The sequence below is a fragment of the Delphinus delphis genome, chromosome 2, assembly GCF_949987515.2.
Source record: "Delphinus delphis chromosome 2, mDelDel1.2, whole genome shotgun sequence".
Classification (NCBI taxonomy): domain Eukaryota; kingdom Metazoa; phylum Chordata; class Mammalia; order Artiodactyla; family Delphinidae; genus Delphinus; species Delphinus delphis.
The window spans coordinates 41,695,856-41,719,670 of record NC_082684.1 but is presented as its reverse complement, the minus strand read 5'-3'; the positions used below and the strand labels follow the sequence as shown (position 1 = coordinate 41,719,670).

Sequence of the window (23,815 nt, the reverse complement as noted above, 5' to 3'; positions counted from 1 at the left end):
TATATATATATATAATATATTTAAAATATGTATTCCCAAAGGACCAGGTGAAATCACCTAGGGATAGAGTTTATGGAAACAAGAGGAGAGCCAAAGACTGATTGCTGGGGCAATCCAACATTTAGAAGTCTGTCAGAGGAAAGAGAAGCAGCAAAGAAAAACATCAAAGAGCAGCCAGTAAGATGAAAGCCAGAAGCATGTAGTTTTACTGAAGCCAAAAAATGAAGTGTTTCAATAAAGGAGGATTGCTCCATATCTTTTAGTCAGAACAAATATATAATAATTAATGAAAGAACTATTATTTTATGTTTCAAAGTTTAGCGCCTCTTTTACTGATTGAATAAGAACCAAATCAGAGCTATACTATATGACCATTTATCTTTAGCAAAAAAAAAAAAAAAATTAGCTATTACTTTTTTCATATGTAACTTTGTGTTCTCAACATTTTAAGGAAAATCTCTTTTCTTTGCATATATTTTGTATTCCCATATAGGTTTAATTCCTGCTATGAATTAATTCTATCACGTTTTTGTACATGGGACTTCAGAACGTATGGTATTAGAGGAGTGAAAGTAAAACGTGTCATCAAGGTTAACAACCGTATTCTGAGACTAAAATTTGAAGAGAAATTCCAAAAGTTTTTGGACAATGAAGATATGCATGATTCGGAGTAAGAAGTTAACTTCCATAAGGAACATTTTTACAACAGTCTGATTTTATTTTGTAAAAGAAAGTCTTTCTGTTTTAAAAGTTTACAATGTTGAAAATATCCTTGTCAGTAAATAGTTCCTTTTCATGCATCTTCCTTGACTAGGATGACCTCATAGTTTATCCACATTGGAGCTCTTTTTGAGACTGAGGAGGAGTGCAAGTTTAATAATGACACTGGAACATCCAGCGTAAATGGGAAATATCCTGGGCAAGGCATATGGTCACTTATCTACAGCTAGGCTTTTCTGAAATCAATTCTAAAACTTTTTTTGTCTTAATTATTCTTAAGGAGCTATCGACAGATGCTGGAATGCCTTTTTTATGTTTTTGATCCTGAAGTTACAGTGAAGAAAAAGCATCTGCTACAAATACTTGAAAAAGGATTCAAAGACAGTGAAACGAGCAAGGTAACATAAAATGTCATTCAGAATAATGCTTTCTTCCTAATGAATAAAACTTTGCCACTGATTAAGCGTGGTTTGATTCTCAATGCTTTCATTCATGTTAGAGCAAACTTACACTGTTTCACAAAAAAGCTTAGTGCTATCATGGAAAGTACAATTCCTCAGTATCCCAGGGGGATTGGTTCCAGGACCTCCCACAAATACCGAAATCCAAGGATGCTCAAGTCCCTTATATGAAATGGCATACTATTGGCATGTAACCTATGCACATCCTTTTGTATACTTTAAATCATCTCTAGATTACTTGTAATACCTAATACAATGTAAATGCTGTGTAAATAGTTGTAAGTACAATGTAAATTCTATGTAAATAGTTGTGGAAGCAGGGCAAATTCAAGTTTTGCTTTTTGGAACTTTCCAGAATTCTTTTTTAAAAATATTTTCAATCTACAGTTGGTTGAATCATGAATTACTTTATCTTCATTATTATCTATTTAATCTTTCTAGGCATCTTATATTTTATATTGTGATCCTTTTGTGGATGATTTTGAAATCCACTTCTTTAATCTGTTTTAAACTCATCGAGGTCTTCTCCATCTTGAAAAAATTCATTCAGTTAACACTGCTGTGCTTTCTATCATCCTATTTTTCTCTTTACTTTTACTGCCACCATTTCTTTATTCTCTACTTCATTTTCCCCACCTTGATACTGATATTGCTTTATCCTTGGTCACTCCTGAGCTCCAAAATATCCAATCAACCTTTCTCGGTCCTCCACCCATTTGACGAGGCAGCTGTAGCACACTGGTATAGAGCAGTGTTTCCTAATCCTTTTCTCATCATGGCACGCATAAAATCAAAGTATTGCTGTATTTGAATCCTGGCTTTCCTACTCACCAGCTGGGTGACTTCACCTCTCTGTGCCTGTTTCATCCATTCTGTAAAGTGAAGATAATAATAGTATCTTCTTAACAGAATGGTTAGGATTTAGTGAGATATGTGCAAAAAGGTTCTTGGATACTTGTTCATAGCATCATTATTCACAATAGCCAAAAAGTAGGAGCAACCCAAATGTCCATTAACTGATGAATGGATAAATAAAATGTGGTATATACATACAAGAGAATATTATTCAGTCATAAGAAGAAATCAAATTCTGATACATGCTACAACATGGATGAACCTTGAAAACATTATGTTAAATAAAAGAAGCCAGACACAAAGGGACAAATACTGTACGATTCCACTTACATAAGATATCTAGAATAGGCAAATTGGTAGAGACAGAAAGTAGAATAGAGGTTACCAGGGGATGGGGAGGATAGAGGGACAGAGAGTTATTGTTTAATGAGTATACAGGTTCAATTTGGGATGACGTTCTGGAAATGGATAGTGGTGATGGTTGTACAACATCGTGAATGTACTTAATGCCAATGAATTGTACACTTTAAAATGGTTAAAATGGTAGCTTTTAACCTTATGTGTTTTTTTTACCACAATAAAAAAAAAATCACAATATAGCTTTCCAACCTCTTGGTGGAGAATAAATTGGAGGGAGTAGAAGCAATGACAGGGCCACTATACGGGGGAGGTCCTACAGCAGCTCAGGCCAGAGATGATGGTAGCTTCAGCAGGGTGGTATAGTGAGAGTGCCCTCACTGTACTTTCTGGAAGAGAAGTAGGAAGGAGGTGAAGAATTGAGGAAGGTGAGTGAAGTGCTCAGGGTCATATCAGAGAACTCTGAACCATCATGGGCACAAAGGGTAGAGGAAGGATGGGGCTATTTCTGTGTGTTTTCTGCCTGCCAGACACTGTGCTAGCACTTTATCCCCTGCATCTCCTAAAGGAGATACAATATCTCTAATCCTTCCAGCAGTGCTCTACACTGCTCTGTCCAATATAGTAGGCACCACCCACATGTGACTACTGAGCATTTGAAATGTGACTGATCAGAATTAAGGTGTGCTAAAAGTTTAAGACATATAATACCAGTTTTTGAAGACTTAGTACAGAAAAAAAGACTATAATTTCTTATATTGATTACATATTAAAATGATAATATTTGCGAAATATTAGATTTAAAATATATTATTAAAATTTACCAAAAACGTTCTTAGACCAGTTTCTGGCACATAGAAAATTTTTTATTAAATTCACCATTATTGCTGAAACATTTGATTATGAGACTGACACGCAGCCTTCTGTGCTAAGGAGGCAGGTTATTGCTAAAACATTTGATACTTTTGATTGCTCTTTCCATTTTGAAACTCTCCTTTAGCATCCATACACTATTGTTATCCTCACATTTTTCTGATTGTCCCATCTTTGTTTCCTTTTCTTTCCCCGTCTTGCCTCTAAACAAGAAAATACCAGAAGGTTAAAGTTTACTATTCTGCCCTTCTTTCTCCACACACCATCAATTACTCTCATTGTTAAGATCTTAGAAATGGGGCAAGATAATTGGCTAGAAAAATCACTGGGTAGCACAAAGCTCAGATAAGCTAAATTTCTATGTTATGTTGTGCACACAATGAGTAAAGATTGATATTTATGTTCTGCATCATTTAAGAGACGGGATCTGATTAAAAAGATATGCTGTGTAAGCAGCTGAGAAGGAGGATTTGGCTTAGTGTGGCAGTGTCTGGTCCAGGCAGAGAGCCATGCACATAGCCTCTATCTAATGGATATTTAGTGATGTTCATGGGAAATCTGAGATTATAATTACTAGAATGTGGAATTTGTGATCAGATGAGCCACATTTTAGTATTTATTTTTCTAAATCTCTTTGAATAACAGGTTTCAATAAGAAAATAGGCAATTCAGCATTTATATAAAAGATATATTTTAGATAATTTGGCTACTAATATTAAGCTAGTAATAATTTCAAAACTCCAAGAAGTGACAAGGAGGAGTAGACCTGAGTCCAAGTCATGACTTTGCCAATTTCTGCTTCAGTCCTTGGATAGATCATATAAACTCTCTTAGGTTTTTTTTTTTTTTTACTGTTAAAAACAGAGATTTTTGTTTGTTTTAGAGCTGCTTTCACAGCAAGTAATATGAATATTTCTGATAAAACACTTTTAAAGAAGTAACTCTAATCACAATGAAAACTAAAATTTCCATGCATTAGCACAATGAGATGTATTTGGAAAATAATGTAGATTATTAGACCAATTATTAGACTTTTATTTATTTAAATAAGAATCTTCAGTGTAATTTCCCACAGAATTTTCTTTTTGGAATTTGCACAGTTGCTAGTGGAGTATCCTTGAAAACGTGCAAAACTATAGCTCCTGCACCACACAGAGTGGTCAGTTTTGACTCTGGCTGGTTTTACAGGAACAAATGTTGTTCTGTATTACTTTTCATAAATCTATTTGCATATAAATTTAAAATATATAAATGGTTTTATAGAATGAAGTTGCACCTGAAGGTTATCTACTTCTTTTCAGTGAGTCTGACCTGCAGTTTCCTTGTACAGACACATAAACATAAAATGATAAACCATCTTACTAAAGTTGAAGTATTGTCAATCTTGTAAAAATACTCATACTTTGTTTTTTCTTTACAGCTGCCTCTCAGAAAAGAAGCTGTTATTCTTGCTAACAGCCTAAGTATATGTGAGTGTCCCAGAATTGAATTTCTACAGCAAAAGTACAAGAATGAGAAGAAAAACTCTCTTGAGCATGAGCTCTTCAGACATGGTAATACAAGTATGCAGTGTTTCTGAACTTTTAAGTTCTAAGTATTCAAATTCATTAATTATTTGCATAATATTTTTGATACTTGGTTTTATCAACCTGGGAGGTTTTCTGAAACCCATTTTATTTAGTGTTTACCAGTGTAGTGATACATGACTTTCTGATTATTATTACTTTAGTCAGGTTGTCAACAAATATTTACTGAGTGATTATTATCAGCAACATCAATAGGATGAGACTCATTCGTTAATCATATTTAATCCATCTTATATGAAATAAACACTTTTCATAATCTGCTTTTGTTCATTAAGTTGTGTCCTAAAAATAAACTTAACATATTTATGTACATGTTATACACAAACACACACACACAATCACCATACAAACCCCAAATTCATAGGAAAGAGAAAAGAGAACTTGGCCTATTTATATGATAATCATTATATAAAGCACTCAGGAAGACAGGCCTTATTTGTCCTTAATTATCAAAATATAAGATGATAAGAAAATCTGGTTATATATCTAAAGTTGGCTAAAGACAAATTGTGAAGTGTGTGGATTGCTTTAAAGTTGCCTTATAGAAGATAAATGTTTGGTATTTTAACTTAGTCACAGTTATTAGTACTTTATTTGCATCTTGAATATATGTAAATAAAAGTACATGAGTCAGTTTGTAGGACACTTCTGGGAGAGGTTCCCAGGTACCCACAGACTGGAGACAAAGACCAGCTCATCATGTCCTCTCTTGCCCCACCCTCTTCCACTTTTCATTCTTCAGTTCCACCAGTATTTATTGAATGCTTACTGGGTATTAGGCACTTGGTTGGTGATAGGGATTTAGTCAATACAGACTAGACAGTTTCTCCGTTATGGTGCTTACAAATAATAATATCCAAATAAATGTAAAATTACAATTATAATAAGAGCTACAAAGATGAAGTATTAATGCATAGTACCAAAGAATGTAAAATAAACAGAATTGATCAGGTCAGGGAGTAAGGGACATCTATTCTTTGGTCTCAACTATTCAACCTTCTAAGGACTGGGTAGTCAGAAATTTGGTTAACTGAATTCTATAAAAGTAATATTCTAGGTTCCAGACTCTAGCTCTGTTAAGATGATGCATGCTGAACTAAATTATGTGTGTTCTGCAGTCTTTCATTCAGTTAATAATAATCAGAAAATTAAGCAGATTACTGAATCTAGAAAGAACTCCTATTTGAAAAAACCACTTGCTTTTTTTCTCATCCTTCTCCATTCTCATTTAAGAAATATCCATTATAGGGACTTCCCTGGCAGTCCAGTTGTTAATACTTCACCTTCCATTGCAGAGGGTGCTGGTTCCATCCCTGGCCGGGGAGCTGAGATCCCACATGCCTTGTGGCCAACAAACCAAAGCATAAAACAGAAGCAATATTGTAACAAATTCAATAAAGACTTTAACAATAGTCCACATCAAAAAAAATCTTTAAAATAAAAAGAAATATCCATGATGTTTTTCTTGATCCTTCTGGAATATTCTTTCTAAAACAATTAGGTTCTCCCAATTTACATTTCATAACTTGTACATAGTTTTAAAAAGTCATCTGAATACTTTATGCATAGTAATTAGAAGTTGTTTCATAGGATTCAGTGACTCCTAGAGATCCTTAGGATTTAGTGAATTTCAAGGTTCCTTAATATCTAAAGGGAAGAGAAATGTGCATCCATTCAGTAGACATGAGTGCCTGTATGAGTGCCTCTTATGATCTAAGCTATGTGCTGATGATACAGAGATGAATTTTTACCCAGTTAACAAGAACAACAAGTTTCTTAAATTAATTCATAAAAATATTGATAAATATTGTCTTCTTTCCTTCTTCCTTCTCTGTAAAGCTTTGCTTGATATAATCACAGGAATTCTCTTTTATAAACATTTTATTTATGCAACAAATATTTATTGAGCTTCTATTTTGGATCAAGCAGTGTGCTGTGTGCTTTACGGTGGCAGACAAGATAGCCAGGATCTCTACCTTTACAAAATATACAGTCAAGTCTGGGGCCAATAAGGAAGATGATATGGGAAAATTATTCAGATGAATTAGTGTTAAAACATTTTGTTTTTTCACACTAGGCATCCTCCTGATTACAAAGGTTTTCCTTGGCCAGAGTGTTCAGGCTCATGATCAGGACTCCATCAGTCAAGCCAACTACCCAATGATTAATTCAGTATTCATTCCTCGAAAATATTTACTAAGTATGTCTGCGATGAAGATAAATCTTTTTTCATCTTTCTGAATACAAAATGTTTTCATTTAATACAGATGCTTACAGTTTAACCTCTACCTAACAAAACTTATTAACTTTTTTATAAAAACCTGTTCCTAGCTACTAATGAACTTCTATATTTCTATTTCCTATTTCAGTGACATTTATATATGTGTGCGTGTAGATATTTTATTTTGTAAAAGTTTGTTTTATGTTTTATATACACAGATATATATATATGTATAATATATTATATGTATTTCAAAAAATAGAACCTACTCAACTTTTAACAACAAAAAAGTAATATATTTGTCAAAAACTATATGGCTAAACATTGAATGGAAAAGTGAAAAAGTATGAAAAGGGAAAGGAGATGAATATAACTAAACCCTACTAGTCTGTGTAGTGAAAGGGTGACTAGTATTTATAGAATTAAGAAATTGTCTACAGTGGTGGGAAGATATAAGAGAAAAAAACCTCAATGACATAATATTTGGAACTTACTGAGTTTGTTGTTTATTAATCTATGTAAGGGTGAAAAATATTAAATATCATTTTGAAGAGTGTTTGTTTTGCTTGTTTTTTATTTTACCCTAGATTCTATCATGGGACAAAGAAACTGTGATTGCAGCATTCGGCAGTACAAGTGGTTTGTCTTTGATCATGACCTTGTTTTGCCTGAATACATCGTAGAATTTGAGTATATTACAGTGGTATGAATTCATTTTTTAAAAATTTTCTTTATTTTTTTGGCTGCGGCGGGTCTTAGTTGCAGCACGCGGAATCATCGTTGAGGCATGCAGGATCTTTCGTTGTGGCACACAGGCTTCTCTCTGTGTGGCACATGGGCTCCGGGCACGAGGGCTCTGTAGCTGTGGTACGTGGGCTTAGTTGCCCCAGGCATGTGGGATCTCCGTTCCCCGACCAGGGATCGAACCCACGTCCCCAGCATTCTATGTTATGGAGACGGCTTCTTTCCTTGAACCGCATTGAACCAACCTCTGCTAGTTTCAAACTTTTCTTCTGCAGTTTCCTCACCTCTCTCAGCCTTCATAGAATTGAAGAGAGTTAGGGCCTTGCTCTGGATTAGGCTTTGGCTTAAGGGAATGTTGTGGCTGGTTTGATCTTCTGTCCAGAGCACTAAATATTTTGCCATATCAGTAATAAGCCTGTTTCACTTTCTTATCATTCATGTGTTCACTGGAATAGTACTTTTAATTTTCTTCAAGAACTTTTCCTTTGCATCCACAGCTTGGCTAACTATTTGGAGCAGGCGGCCTAGCTCTCAGCCTATCTCAGCGTTCAGCATGCCTCCTCACTAGACTTAGTCATTTCTAGCTTTTGATTTAAAATGAGAGGTATGTGACTCGTCCTTTCACGCGAACACTTAGAGGCCATTGTAAGCTTACTAACTGGCCTTATTTATTCATTTATTTATTTTTGCGGTACGCAGGCCTCCGCACTGCTGTGGCCTCTCCCGTTGCGGAGCTCAGGCTCCGGACGCACAGGCTCAGCGGCCATGGCTCACGGGCCCATCCGCTCCACGGCATGTGGGATCTTCAAGGAACGGAGCACGAACCCGTGTCGTCTGCATCGGCAGGCGGACTCTCAAACCACTGCGCCACGTAGGAAGCCCCTAACTGGCCTTATTTTAAGACTGTCTTGTCTCAGGTAATAGAGAAACCCAAAGAGAGGGAGAGAGGGAAATGGCTGGTCAGTGGAGTAGTCAGAACACACACAACATTTATTAAGTTCACCATCTTATATGAGCATGGTTTGTGGCACTCCAAAACAATTACAAGAGTAACATCACAGATCACAGATCACCATAACATATATAATAATAACGAAAAAGTTTGAAATATTATGAGAATTACCAAATGTAACACAGAGACATGAAGTGAGCAAAGGCTGTTGGAAAAATAGCACCGATAGACTTGCTTGATGTCTTCAATTTGTAAAAAATGGCAATAAACCAAAACACAATAAAACAAGGTATGCCTATGTATAAATATAATATGATTATTCTTTAAAGGACTTAATTTTCAAAACAAATCATTATGACACCTAAATATTTTATCATGCAAATATATTACATGAGTAATATATAACTGTAGTCTCACTGGAAAAGATTCAAACTGTATTGAAGAATATAGAATAAACATGAAAATCTGCTTTCACCTCAATCCCACCACCACTCCCTTTCCTGAAGGCATCCACTGTTAATAGCTTTGTGGGTTTGCTTTCAACCTTTTTTTCTGTGCATTTACACATATGACAACATATACCATTTTACGTAGTAGAGTCAAGTTCTGAGTATTCTGTAAATTTTTTGCCTTTAACAATATGTTTTGGACAAATTTCACTTCAGTACACATAGGTCTATACTTCAGTCTTTTGGTGACTTCATACTATTCAGTAATACTCTGATTTATTTGACTGTTCCCCTGTTGATGAAACATAGGTTGTCTCCAATTTTATTACTACTTAAAACAATATTTCAGTGAGTATCATTGCAGATGCATCTTCCATACAAATATGGAAGTTTTTCTGCAGCACATATTTGTAGAAGAATTGGCTAGTCAAAGGATATATGGATATATGTGTTTTAATTTTGATAGATTTTGCCAGTACTCTTTACAGAAGTTGAACCATTTTATAAATTTCCAACAGTGTGTGACAGTGCTTGTTTCTTTACATCTTTACCAACACAGGTGTTATCAATCTTTTTGTTTATATCTTATGGCCAAAGAAAAGATATTTTATCCTTTCATGTGCTTATAGATTATTTACAGTTTTATGAATCACCTGTTATATCCTTTGATCATTTTCTATTGGACTCTATCTTTTTCATATTGATTGGAAAAATCTTTATATGCATTCTAGATGTTAATCCTTTATCTTTTATATATATGCAAATGTTTTCTGTCACTTGTATTTTCATTTTATTTGTAGCAAAAAAAGTATTTGTCATTTTCATTTGTAATTTACAAGTTAATTTTTAAGAGATCAGATCTCTCCATCTTTTACATTATGGATTCTGAATTTTATGTCTCACTTCATAAGGCTTATATAAATATTCTCTTTTATTTTCTTCCAATACTAATATAGGTTGTTCTAAAAATTTTAGCCTTTTTTTTTTTTGGCTGTGTTGGGTCTTAGTTGCAGTACACGGAATCTTCGTTGAGGCACGTGGGATCTTTTGTTGCGGCACACAGGCTCTTCTTTTGTTGCGGTGTGCGGGCTTCTCACTAGTTGTGGCATGTGGGTTTTCTCTTCTCTAGTTGTGGTGTGCAGGTTTTCTCTTCTCTAGTTGTGGCGTGCGGGTTTTCTCTTCTCTAGTTGTGGTGCGCGGGCTCCAGGGAGCATGGGCTCTGTAGTTGTGGCAGGTGGCTCTCTAGTTGAGGTGCCCAGGCTCAGTAGTTGTGGTGCACGGGCTTAGCTGGCCCCACGGCATGTGGGATCTTAGTTCCTCGACCAGGGATCAAACCCACTTCCCCTGCACTGGAAGGCAGATTCTTTACCACTGGACCACCAGGGAAGTACCTAAAACTTTTAGCTTTTTAATTCTATCTAGAAATTGTTTTATTCTGTGTGAGGTTGGGGAGGTCAAATAATTTTATCCTTAAAAATGGACCAAGCATCATCTTTTTTAATCTATTTTGAAATATTAGCTATCATTAAAATTATTTTCATATATAAGTGGTCTATTTATAGATCCTTCTATTTCTGTTCCATTGATCTCTCTGTCTAATCTTGGACACCTACCACATTATTTTGGTTATTACAACCTGATGATATGTTTTGATATGTGATAGGGCAAATTCTCTTCCCCTGTCCCCACTTATGTATATTTTTTTAATTCTTGGCTATTCTTGAACATTTTCCTTTCCAAATAAAATTTAGAAACAGTTTGTTAAGTTCTATTTAAAAGTCCTATTAGGATTTGATTGTGATTGTATTGAATTTAAATTTAATTTGGGGCAAACTGACTACTTTGTAGTATTGGGCCCCTCATCCAGGAACATGATAAGTTATTCCATTTACTCAAGTCCTCTCCAATATTTTCCTTTATATACGTCTTAAACATTTCTTGTTAAGTATAGTTCTGGGCATTTATATTTTATATTGTTATGAAGCGGATTGTATCAGTCAAATATGCTTTCAGCAAAAGACACAGAAATCCAAACAAACAGAAAACAGAATAACTGAAATAACAAGAAGTAGTGAGGCCAAGTCCCTGGCTGTTGTGACTGACTTCAGTGATGTCGGCAAAGACCTCCATCATCCTTCTGCTTTGCCACTTCATGAACTCTTTTAATCGGAATATTCAGTTCTTTCATCACCTCTGGGAAGTTTCTTTCTCTTAATTCCTTGATCATTTCTTCTCTTCCATTCTCTGTTAAGCCCTCTGGAACCTCTGTTTGTTAAACATTGGACATTCTGAACTGATCCTGCATGTATTTTAATTTTTTTTCTCTTGTATTTACATTTCTGTTTTTAAATTCTGTGCTCTGGAAGATGTCCTCAATATTAGCTTCCACTTGCTAATTTGATTTGCTGTCATATCCATTTGCTTTCTCAGAACGTTTATTGAATATTTTCTATTTCACTAATTGTTTTTACTTTGACTTCAAAGCATTTACCCTATTCTTTTCTGTAGCAGCCTATTCTTTTATAGATGCTTTGTTCTCCCAGATTTTAAAAAATTCTCTTATGGGGACTTCCCTGGTGGTCCAGTGAGTAAGACTCCATGCTCCCAACACAGGAGGCCCAGGTTCGATCCCTGGTTGGGGAACTAGATCCCCCATGCCTGCTGCAACTGAGAGTTTGTGTGCCGCAACTAAAAATCCCGCATGCCGCAATGAAGATCCCACATGCTGCAACTAGGACCCGGTGCAGCCAAAATAAATAAATAAATATAAAATGAAAAAGTAAAAAAAAAATTCTCTTACGGACCATTTTGGTTTTTCCTAGACCCATTTCTGTTTGTTCATGTTGTTTTTGCCCATTCATCCACAGTTCTTATGATAATTACTTAGTTGCCTGATAATTACCTAGAGCATCCTCCTGCTATTTTACTTGTTCACTCTGAACGTCAAGTTTCTTGGGATCTGCTCTTTGAAGTGGTTATCTCCTGCGCATATTTTGGCTGCAGGTTACATTTCTGCTCCTATTTGTCTGTCAGTTCAGTCCCTTCTGATTTATATCTCACAATTTTTAGTCTTTCGTTGGTACCCTCTCCACTGTTATAAAATATTTTTAACTTGTCTTTTGCTAGTTTTAGGGAATTTTCAGCAGGAGGACACACCCATTCTTAGCCCACAGTTTTAATCTACTCTCATAGATTTCCTAATGTGATACTCATCATAGATATTACTATATAACAGGAACAAAAGTTAATTCATCTTTCCTACATAGCCTATTTCTTTTTCAAAATGATAAATACAGCAACCAAATTTTCAACATTTTTAATAAATTTTTTAGGTCAAGGCTCACTCTTTATTTTCTGCATTCAACAATGTTATCCTAGAAGAGAGCAAAAAAAATTCAGAAGGATCAGTATTGTCCCAGGATTTGAAATTTGATGATGAAGTTATAAAAATGGATCCCAGGATCAAGCCCAGACCAAAACTTACTCGCTTGGATGATAAAACAATACTTTCCCTTGCCAAGACTAGCATTTACAGTCATATTGTGGTGAGTATTAAAATTTGGGGACATGAACCTTGAATTTGGTCAGAATCTATCGCATGAAATCTAAAGATATTAAACCACCTATCTGATGATGCCAGGCAGCATGCTGTCCATGCCAGGCATGCTTAAAAGTGCCCAGCCCTTTTCTTCTACTGATCAGTGTTGTCCAGTAGTAATATAATATGAACCACATATGTAATTTTGAATTTTCTATTAGCCACATTTTTAAAGATTTTTAAGATTAAAAGGTAAGATTAATTTTAATAATATATTATAGTTAACTCAATATATCCCAAATATTATCATTTCAACATACAGGCAATATGAAGATTCATTAACAGATAGTTTCATGCTAAGTCTCTGAAACCTGGAGCATATTTTACACTCACAGTACATCTCAGTTCACAGTTCAAGTGCTCAATAGCCCCACGTGGCTAGGGGCTATCATAGAGGACAGTGGAGGTCTAGAGGTAGCCTTGTAATTTGCAAGGAATTTCATTCCTGAATAACAAATAAACTCTCTTTAACTGATTAAGATAGTAAGTTTCAAAACAGTTTCCAGGACCAATCAACATAGAATACAGGAGTTTTATCTTTACAAAATTAATCAACAGAATTTGAGTAACTTATTGAAGCAACTTACTTTACACTGAGGAAATTCTATTGAGATATTAAGCCTCCCTCTATATCTTGACTCTCAATCTGTCCATTTCAAATCTGCTACCATTCTGTCCAAACTCCCTTTATCTCCAACCTAGACTACTTCCATAGGGCTACTACACAACTCCAGGAGGCACCATGCACATTGTATTCTGTTAATGTGCTCTTTGGATGCCATTCACTATATAACTTGACTATAACTCAATACAAGGTGTGTGTGTCTGTGTGTTGGGGGCTGGGGAGGTACATGCCTACTAGAGCTATGCAAAAGAGGCCTTGTCCTGCTTCCGCTTTAAGGCCACAACCCATTCTCCATGTTGAAGCGAGAGGAGTCTTTTCAAATAGCAAGTCTGATTTGTCACCCCTCACTACTCCTATTTGAAATGCTCAAATGATTTTCCATTGTTTTAAAAATAAAACCAGAGTCCTTAATATGGCCTATAAGGTTTTGCATGACCTGGTTCCTGGCCTGTCTATCCACACTCTTCTCATATTACCCTCCCTTTAGCAACCTGTGCTCAGCCTCCTTCTTGTTTTTTAATGTACCCTGTTTGCAGCCACACAGAGCCTCTGCACTTGTACTGTACTCCTGCACTGTACTCCTGCATGGAATGTTCTCCGCTGACCCCGTTTCTCCTAGTTAACTCCCACACATATTTTTGATCTATACTTTAGCATTAAATCCTCTTACCTCTAGGTCTAGTTAAGAATCTAAGTAAGATTCCTTTGTCATATGCCTTCCTAAACTATAAATTCCACAAGGGCAGAGATTAGGCTGTTCTTAGTCATTTATATTCCCAGCGTGAGGGCAAAAATATAAGATTGTACAGTGTACATTGAACAAAAGGGCCACACCTAAGGGGCAACTTTCAAATAAGAGTAGTATATTTACTACAACAATTTTTTGATGACTGTTGGTAAAATTTCTTTTACTAACAAAATCAGCCTATTGTAACAATTTTCTAAAAGCTGGAAAATAAAGGCATCTTGAGGTAAGGATGCCTTTTTCTAATTTACTCATAAACACTGAGTGGACTAGCATCAACTCTGCCATTATCTAGCACAATACCTAGCACACATGAGATACTCATTAGTTACTTGTTTTAAAACAGAATGTCTTGAGTGGTTCTTAACAAAGAAAGTGGGTTGTTTACTTGAACCTGCAGAAGTAGTAAACAAATTGATATTAACTGATAAATTGATAAGAATACTTAAGAAGACAAATTATTCTTACATGACGCTATCTTTCTATGCATGCATTGAAAGCTAAGGTACAGATAAAAATTCTGAAATGATTTTTATCTTGAAAGTCAATTACTTTGCTCCATCGTTACATTTCTAAATCCATTGTTTATGATGACAGTTTTTTCTCAAGTGATTGTGTGAAACAGAAAGTAAAAAATATTTTTTAAAATAATAAGTGAGGTCAACAGTTTTCAGTCTGCTTCTAAAAATATTTGAAACACTTTTTTAAGAAAGTTTATGCGATTGCGTTGGTTAAACTGTGTTAGCATCATCCACCAAATCTTCAAGTCTAGGAGACTGTCGTTACCTTAGAGGATTATTATTAGAGAGGAAGGAAAACTTCATAACATGATGGCAATATCACCACCTTTATCATAAGTGTGCAGTATACTTATTACAGGAGCAGTCTTCCAGCTGACAGCATGGAAAAATTGTTTCTGAACTATATTGTCAAGATTTCATATTTGAGTAATGAATTCTTGATAATAAAGCTTCAGTAATGAAAGGTTTAATAAATGAATGCGCTCTGATTGGACTGAGCTTATAGAACATGTATTCCTATAGATTTAAAGGGATTAAATAAAAGTTTTAAAAAAAAACAGCACCAGAAGGTAGGTCTTTTTTATTATCTTTGGTTTGTGATAAGAAACAGAGGAGAGTTAAGACTTCAGAACACCTTGGGCAGCTTGTGACCTCCACCTGACTGTATTAATTTGGTCAACACGCATAACATAAGAATGGAGGGGCTTTTTCATATTAAATTTGCCTATATTGCTTAAAAGCCAGCAAATTTTCTAGGGTTTCCAGTAAGAATACTAGATATTAGAAGAAGGATATTTAGATATCACACCCTTTGTTCTCCCTTCTTTGTGCCGTTACTGTAAGAGAAACTGAGGGGAGGGTACATACCTCTTATTTTCTTTTCAGTTATCCCCACCAGGTCGAGTTTCATGAGGACATCTATAAAAATAAATAAAATATGTAGAAATAAAAAACCCAGAGTAACATAATTTTATATTCTCTTACAGCACAATTAAATACTGAAACTTAGAGTTGTCAGTTATGTCTGGCTTTTGTACTGGTTTACTCATTTAGCATTTACTGAGATTTGCTGTATTTTAGGCAATGAAATAAGTATTGGGGGTTCAATGAATAAGTTATTTTCCCTGCCCCAAGGATATTATTTCAGTGGAGGAGACAGATATGGAAACAAATACAGGAAGTTTGGAGTTGCTGGGAGAGGTCCACAGAAAGAGGTGGGTTTTTTGTGGATTTTTGAAGGATATGAGAGATTTCATTGTTTTTGTCTTCCAAGCAGAGGAAATACTTTATCTGTAAGCACATGGTTTTGAAAGATCCTGGTGTCTTCAGGGAACACTGAGGAATTCAGTGTGACTAGAACATAGGGTGTGTGACAGTGGAAGTATAGGTGTAGGTTGGAATACAAAGAAGATACATGAGGCTGTGGATGGAAGAGTAAGAGGTTATAGCCACATCGGGATGGATTTCAGAAGGCAAATTTATAAGTTTACATTCTTTTGTTTAGGGAATAGGCTCTCTGTTTTTAAAGACCCTACCTTTGATAGCTTGTGTTTAGATTTAACTGTGGTCAGACTGGTGGTATAGAAATCCAGTAGAAACTATTGTAGTAGTCCAAAGGACAAATAATAGTCTGAACTAAGGCACTGTAGTGGTGATGGTATGGAGCGGTTGATTTAAGAAACATTTCTAGAGTCAAATGTATGTAGAAAAGAGGGGAAATGGATGATCAACAATATCTGTTAGATGGTGAAACTCTTAATCAGGATTGAAAATATGGACTGCCAAGCAGATAAGAGAAGATGATGAATTCAATTGTGAACATGTTAAGTGTAAGTTATCTGTAGAATCTGTCATGTGTGACCTGTAAACTAGTCTGCATAAATTGGCCCTTCTTAATTTTAGCAAAATTTTGATAACTATTTGACATTCAATTGTTTCTCCCTGCCAGGAATTTAGTTATGTCCACAGTATAATAGGGTATAAGATGGTGGTGGTAAGTGAAGAGGGTTGGGAGGTAGATACCTGATTTTATCATGATACCCATTTGTTGTGAATAAGGTGGTCAATTATATTGACATTTTCTTGTGCCACTATTTATTTTGTAGACTATGCATAAATCTTCATTTGATACCATTAACAATGTTATAGTTTAAAGAGAAAAATTATGTAGACATCAGGGTTTCCCCTAAATATAAAAATATAGTAACATTCTTTTTTTTTTTTTTTTTTTTTTGTGGTACGCGGGCCTCTCACTGTTGTGGCTTCTCCCGTTGCGGAGCACAGGCTCCGGACGCGCCGGCTCAGCGGCCATGGCTCACGGGCCCAGCTGCTCCACGGCATGTGGGATCTTCCCAGACCGGGGCACAAACCCGTGTCCGCTGCATCGGCAGGCGGACTCTCAACCACTGCGCCACCAGGGAAGCCCATAACATTCATTTTTATACAGCCCAGGATCAAATGGGCAGGGAAAATCTGGGCCAAATTCTGATGTAGAAACTGTCTTAGACACTCTCCCAATTCCTTCTTTGATGTTGTGTCTCCCACTTTAACACCCTCAGCCTTTCTTCCTTAGTCCAGTGCCCTCATATGGTTTCCTGTAATCAGGATGTATCCTTGCCATCCTTTTTCTTGCGAGGCGACCTAGCCAATACCCAAAATCTTTAGGGCCTACACTGTTCACTAGCCTGAGAAATAAGTCTGCCCTAATGAATATCACAACAAAATATTTAGCCATTTTCTAAAAAGAATTTCATGCCGATTATTGATAAACTTAGAGCAAGTGGAAGATCAAATTAATCAAGAACCAGATGCAATGCTGCTATTAGAAACTATACCTTTTAAAATCATATTATAAAATCAGACTATACTTTCAAAATTATATTTTTTTCTCATTGGCTCTCTCTTAATGTTATTTAAATAGCTATAATTAGGATATAATCTGTCTTGTTTTTTATTTACATTTTATTTTACTTCAGAGTCTGAATCTACATGGAAACAGCTTGAGTAAATTGAGAGATCTCTCCAAGTTAACAGGACTTCGAAAACTTAATATCAGCTTTAATGAATTTACTTGTTTAGATGATATATACCACCTGGTAAGAACTGTCTTTTTGAAATTATTTAAGTAAAATAAAATTATTAATTTAATGAATAAATTATTTTTGTAATTTAGACCTCATATATACCATATTAACAGCCCAATTCAGGAACAAAACATACATAAACTATATATATAGTATGTTACTTTCTCTAAAATACGCCTTAGATTTAGATTCTGTTTACAAACCAAATATACACCTGTGGCCATATCTGATTTCTAACTACTTGAAAATAAATGTAAAATTACTCCAGACCTGTTTTTAAAATGGCATTTATAAAGTGTCATTTCCAATTTCTTCTGCTCTTTTTTTCTCACTCTTTTTTTTTCTCCTTATTGTGAGTCTTTATTTCTTCTTCACTTTCTAGTTTACCACTTCACAGCTAATGTTGTCAGGTCTTCCCATCTGTTCATTATCCATATGGTTAGTTCTCTTTCTCTCTGCCTTGTCCTTTCTACCCTCATCACACACATAGATCTTGTTTGATTTGTGTTTGCCTTCTTATAAATCAAGGACAAATACAGTAATACACATGTACACACACGTATGGATCTTATCTGGCTTTTGTTTTCCCTGTTATATGTCATATAACAAAAATAATTACATATGGGTTCCAGAACTCCAACCCAGCATCCCCTGTTTCCATAGGTCCCAAGTCACTGACATACATTTTCAGAATATATCATCATTATCAGGTCTTGCTCATTCTCTATCTCCTTGCAACCATGTCAAGGCCCTTGTACTGCTACTTCTGCAACTGTGGTGAGAGTTGCTGCTTTGCTTATTGGCCTTAGATTTTAGTATTAAACCCTCTTCCTTTTTTCTTTTACTAAGCCAAAGTCCTTTTTTTTAAATTGAGGTAACATTGGTTTATGACATTATATAAGTTTATAAAAGTGTGTACAATATTATATTTCAACTTCTGTATATACTACAGTGCTCTCACCACCAAAAGTTTAGTTTCTATGTATCACCATACAGTTGACCACCTTTACCCATTTTGCCCTCCCTCCACCCTACTTCCCCTCTGGTAATCACTACTGTGTTCCTTTTATCTATATGTTTGTTTTTATTTAGTTTGGTTTGTTCATTTATTTTGGTTTTTTTACTCCACATACAAGTGATATCATACAGTATTTGTCTTTGTCTGACTTATTTCACTTAGCATAATACCCTCCAAGTCCATCCATGTTGTTGAAAATGGCAAGATTTCATCGTTTTTATGTCTGAGTAATATTCCATTGTATATATGTACCACATCTTCTTTATCCATTCATCTGTTGATGGACAATGGGTTGCTTCCATATCTTGGCAATTGTAAATAATGATGCTATGAACATAGGGGTGCATATTTTGAATTAGTGTTTTTTGTACTCTTCAGATAAATAGAAGTAGAAAAGCTGGATCATATGGTGGTTCTATTCTTAATTTTTGAGGAATCTCCATACTGTTTTTCACAGTGGCTGCACCAATTTACATTCTCACCAACAGTGTATGAGGGTTTACTTTTCTCCACATCCTCTTTTTAATTCTTGCCTTTTTGATAATAGCTATTCTAATAGGCATGAGGTGATATCTCGTGGTTTTGATTTGTGTTCCCCTAATAATTAGTGATGAACATCTTTTCATGCACCTGTTGGCCATCTGTATGTCTTCTTTGGAAAAAGCTCCTGTGCCCATTTTTAAAATTGGGTTGTTTGGGGTATTTTTGTTGTTGAGGTGAACGAGTTTTTTAATATATTTTGGATATCAGCCCCTTATCAGATATATGATTTGCAAATATCTTCTCCAATTCAGTAGGTTGTCCTTTCATTTTGTTGATGGTTTCCTTTGCTGTACAGAAGCTTTATAGTTTGGTGTAGTCCCATTTGTTTATTTTTGCTTTTGTTTAGGAGACATATCTAGAAAGACATTGCTAAGACCAACATAAAAGAGCATACTGCCTATATTTCTTCTAGGAATTTTAATGGTGTTGTGAAACTGGACGGCCACATGCAAAATGGATTAAGGACTTAACTGCAAGGCCAAAGTCCTTTTTAATAGAATTCCCTTGGGTTTGGTATGCAACTGAGGAAAGAAGGTAGTTTAATAGAGGTCCCAGGACTATATATAAATTTTGGGCATTTTTGTTTAATTTTCTTCTAATGATTTGCTTGCAGTTCCAAAGGTTATAACAAGCATTATAATTTTGCTTAGGCACAGATTTAAAGACTAAACTCTTAAGTCATGCAAGGTGAGTGAGCTTAGCCAGCTGCCCAGCATGTATTTGCAATGTAGCTTTGTTGTTCTTTAATACAAAGATTTCTTTCATCATCATAGCCTCACAGCCTGCTTATTGGATGACTATTACCACAGTTATTTTACAGGTAAGGGAACTGGACAAATTTTATGCCCAAGTGGTATTTTCAAATTTTAGAACTAGTAAAGGTAGCTAGCTAGATATAGACCCCTCAGACATTAAGAATCCAGTGTATAAACATGTCTCTAAAAATGACTGTAAGGATCTTCGGATGTTCAGAGAGAGGAGATATTGTATGTAAAATAAAACACGGATACTGAAAACTACATATTACAAACAAGTGGTTTAGTAAATTATTATAAGGTGAACATGCTTGTTAACTAGCGTCCAAGTCAAGAAATAAAACTTTGCCACCTACAGCATAAACCCCTTCTATATGCCCCATTCCTTCAAGAAATCATTATCCTGACTGCTAATAGTTATCCTCTCCCTGCTCTTTCCCCCTATAGTTCCATCACCCCAAATGTGTATCCCTAGCACAGAAATTTGGTTTTCCCTTTTTTTTTTTAATGTACTGTATTTTTAAAGTCTCTTTTAAGTTTCCCTTCTATCCCCATCTGCTCCCCACTGTTTATCTGTAGAAATACTTGGACCTTCAAAACCAGAGTTTACCACAGTCCAGATCCTGCCAATTTGCTTACCTATGATACACCCTACATGCCCTCCACCCTCCAGATTTTCTACAAATTGGCAACTGGATCCAGAGATTGGATCAGACTCTGGTTCCATTCCTCTGGCGAGACTACAGGGACACATAATGTCTAGTTGTCTCACTTTTCTGATTCTAGGAGCCATTATTAATGCCTGTATCTTTTAATTCATTGGAGATTACAAAATAGCAACATTCTTATTCTAGAATTTCTTTTTCATTTATTAATTGGAACACTTTTACATAGAGACGTTTCCCCTTATCTATTATTTGGATACCCAGTAGGACTATTCATATAGAAAATGCAGAATAGATGTTTATTTGATTTTATTTACCAACTTTGAAGATAATGAATTAGTTCCTTACGAATTCCCAAAGATAAGCAATACTTTTTTAGTTTTAATATCATTAGGAATGCAAGGACTTAAACATATTTGATGATATTCAATTTACTGCAATTACTATCATGATTGAAGCTCAAATTTTCTCATCCTTAGCCAGTGGAAGCATCATAAGGTTAGCTCCTTTTGCCATGACCCTAGTAGTCTGTGATAGCTTCTTTGCCACCTGGTATGAAAGATGTTCCATACACATTTTATGTATTTTTCTGTTGCAGACATGGGATCAACTATTTCTTCAAGGAGCCCTGGTTTCTTTTAGAGAAGTGGTATTTAAGGGCCACAATCTGGGTTTGTCATTGTTTCTAGGTCTTTCCATTGGACAGAATTTGTTGTGGGGGAGGTGTGTGTGTGTGTGTGTGTGTGTGTGTGTGGTATATGTGCAAGTAAAACTAACCTCATGAATTTATATTGATGCTTCCAATTCGAATTTAAGACTGCAAATCATTTAACTTAACCTTTCTCTGTTACTTACATCTATATCTTTTTTTCCCACACCAATAATCCTGATTCTCAGGGATACAAGGTGATAGAATTAGGATATTTAATAATCACTCATTTGTTTTATCCCCTATTACACACACAAAAGTCTCAGAATGATAGCGCTAATACTCTCATCAACATGTTACTGGAAAGATTTTTTAAAAATTTTGTGTATGTTCTTTTCATTCTTCTCTATTTTAAAAAATAATTAAAATTATCATACTATATCTACTTTGTTAGAGCATGTAGCCCTTACATTCTGTACACTCTCCCTTTTAGTTCATTGGTAATTGTGTATTTAATTCTTATCACCAGTTCTTAGGGTGGTATCAAACATTTTGATTGTCTGAAAAATATTCTATTATAGATTCCTCAGGAAGGGCTTATGGAAACAGTATCCCTTCGGTTACTGAATGTTGATGATAATTTATCTATGTCCTTTATACTTGAAAGGCAGTTTTGTTAGATATAAAATCCTTGGCTCACAATTTCTTTTCTTGGGCATCTTAAATGTTATTTCATTTTCTTCTGGCATAAAGTGTTGCGGTAGAAAAGTCTGATGAGAATGTATAATTTTTTCCCTTGTAAGTCACAGGCTTCATTGTTCCGGGTCAATATTTCGGATTCACAGTATGCTTTTCCAAAATGTAGATTAAAATCATTTTTTCTTTTGTTTTTTTGAACTGGAGGTTTTTAGCAATTTTTCTGTTTCCTTTCTTTGGTTCTCTTCTTTAGGAACTCCCATTATCCATATGTTGAATCTTTACCTATCTTCACTATTTGTCACTTTCTCTTGAGTCCTTTTTATCTCTCCATTTAGATTTTAAATTGATTTGATTTTTTAAATTTTCATCTTTTTCACCTTCTATTTATCTTAAGGCATTATTTGTTGTGTTTACGTCTTTTGTCTTTGACTAGTTTAATCTTCATTTCTGAAATGCTTTTATTATTTTATTTCGAATTCTTTTCTGGGTTCTTTCATCTCATTTCTGAGTTTTTCTAATCCAGATTTATGTTGTTATTTTGTATCTTGTATCATTCTTAAATCTTTTTGCTTTTTCTGAAATAATAGGTTTATGGTTATGATATGTTTCTTGGGCATATATTTCTGGTATACTTTTATTGCCTGCAGCAATATAGCAATATTTCTCTCTCTCTGTCTTACACACACACACACACACACACACACACACACACACACACACACACGCACACAGCTTTATCTGGGATTTGACCTTAATACTTTTTTGCTGCTCATTTTCCAGTGAAATTAGTTCTTAACTTTTAAAACAAAAGTGGGGTTTGGGAAAGCTTTTCTAATTTCACAGATCTCCCTCTTCTGCTGTTTATATGTACTGTTTAAAAACTGTAGCACTTACTTTCTGAAATTTCCTGGCTCTATTCCCTTCTTCCACTTCAGTTTGAACTTTCTCTTTTATTTGCCTTTTTTGTCCTTATCCTGTTTAATTTTTATTTAGCCCAGCAGTTTCTTCTCCAAGAAAGATTCAGTTCTGTAAGGGGGCCCGGGTGGGGCAGTTTGAAGATTCGTAGGGGCTAGACTGCTCCATCCCCTTCAGACCTTTTTACTGTAGGTCCCATGCACTCACCTGGTATCAAAGAGGGCAAAACTCCTCCCACTTTCAACTGCTGTATTCAGTTGGCCCTCATACCTTCCACTGAATATTGGTTGGCTATTTTGGGGCTCTCTTATTCTCAGGTCCCTCAGAGGCTGCCCTGATGCTTCCTTCTTCCTCTCACATAGACCTGGACACCATGTAGGTCTTGTGGTTGGTGGTGGTTTATCCCCACCAACTTCTTTGAGACTTATGGGGCTACCTTGTTATGTAGCTTTGTTATAAATGTTGTCCATAGAATTTTGGTTTTATTTTTAACCCTCTTTTTATGTGGGGATTCAGAGAGATTGAACACCTATGCTGCATAGGCTCTATATTCTACAGTAATCTACTTTGTATGTGTGTTTAATATTAATTATATTTATCTCAGCATCATAAAAGGCTATGATCTAATTTAATCACTCACCTATTATTCCTATTGTCTTCTAAGTTTTTTAATTTGCCTCTCATTTTTACTATCATTTTCCTTAAGTGTGTCTCTAACATGGAGAGTTTCCATACCCATCTTGCATGCTAGGCATTAGTTATACTAGGTTGCAGAAAGCAA

General features: G+C 35.3%; 1 protein-coding gene and 1 long non-coding RNA gene across 2 annotated transcripts in view; one reads left to right on the top strand and one right to left on the bottom strand.

Annotated features, from left to right (window-relative positions):
* The window catches only part of LRRC9 (leucine rich repeat containing 9), a 106,633-nt gene that overhangs the window by 35,436 nt on the left and 47,382 nt on the right, over nucleotides 1-23,815 (top strand). The window contains exons 10-16 of the mRNA XM_060004461.1: nucleotides 494-670; nucleotides 1,001-1,118; nucleotides 4,687-4,819; nucleotides 6,930-7,052; nucleotides 7,661-7,776; nucleotides 12,551-12,763; nucleotides 17,683-17,802. Coding sequence (XP_059860444.1) covers nucleotides 494-670; nucleotides 1,001-1,118; nucleotides 4,687-4,819; nucleotides 6,930-7,052; nucleotides 7,661-7,776; nucleotides 12,551-12,763; nucleotides 17,683-17,802 — 1,000 coding nt within the window. The remainder of the gene's footprint in view (nucleotides 1-493; nucleotides 671-1,000; nucleotides 1,119-4,686; nucleotides 4,820-6,929; nucleotides 7,053-7,660; nucleotides 7,777-12,550; nucleotides 12,764-17,682; nucleotides 17,803-23,815) is intronic.
* The window catches only part of LOC132420231 (uncharacterized), an 89,754-nt gene continuing 78,329 nt past the window's right edge, over nucleotides 12,391-23,815 (bottom strand). The window contains exons 2-3 of the long non-coding RNA XR_009518333.1: nucleotides 15,575-15,625; nucleotides 12,391-12,592 (exon numbers count right to left, since the gene is read on the bottom strand). This is a non-coding gene — a long non-coding RNA (uncharacterized lncRNA). The remainder of the gene's footprint in view (nucleotides 12,593-15,574; nucleotides 15,626-23,815) is intronic.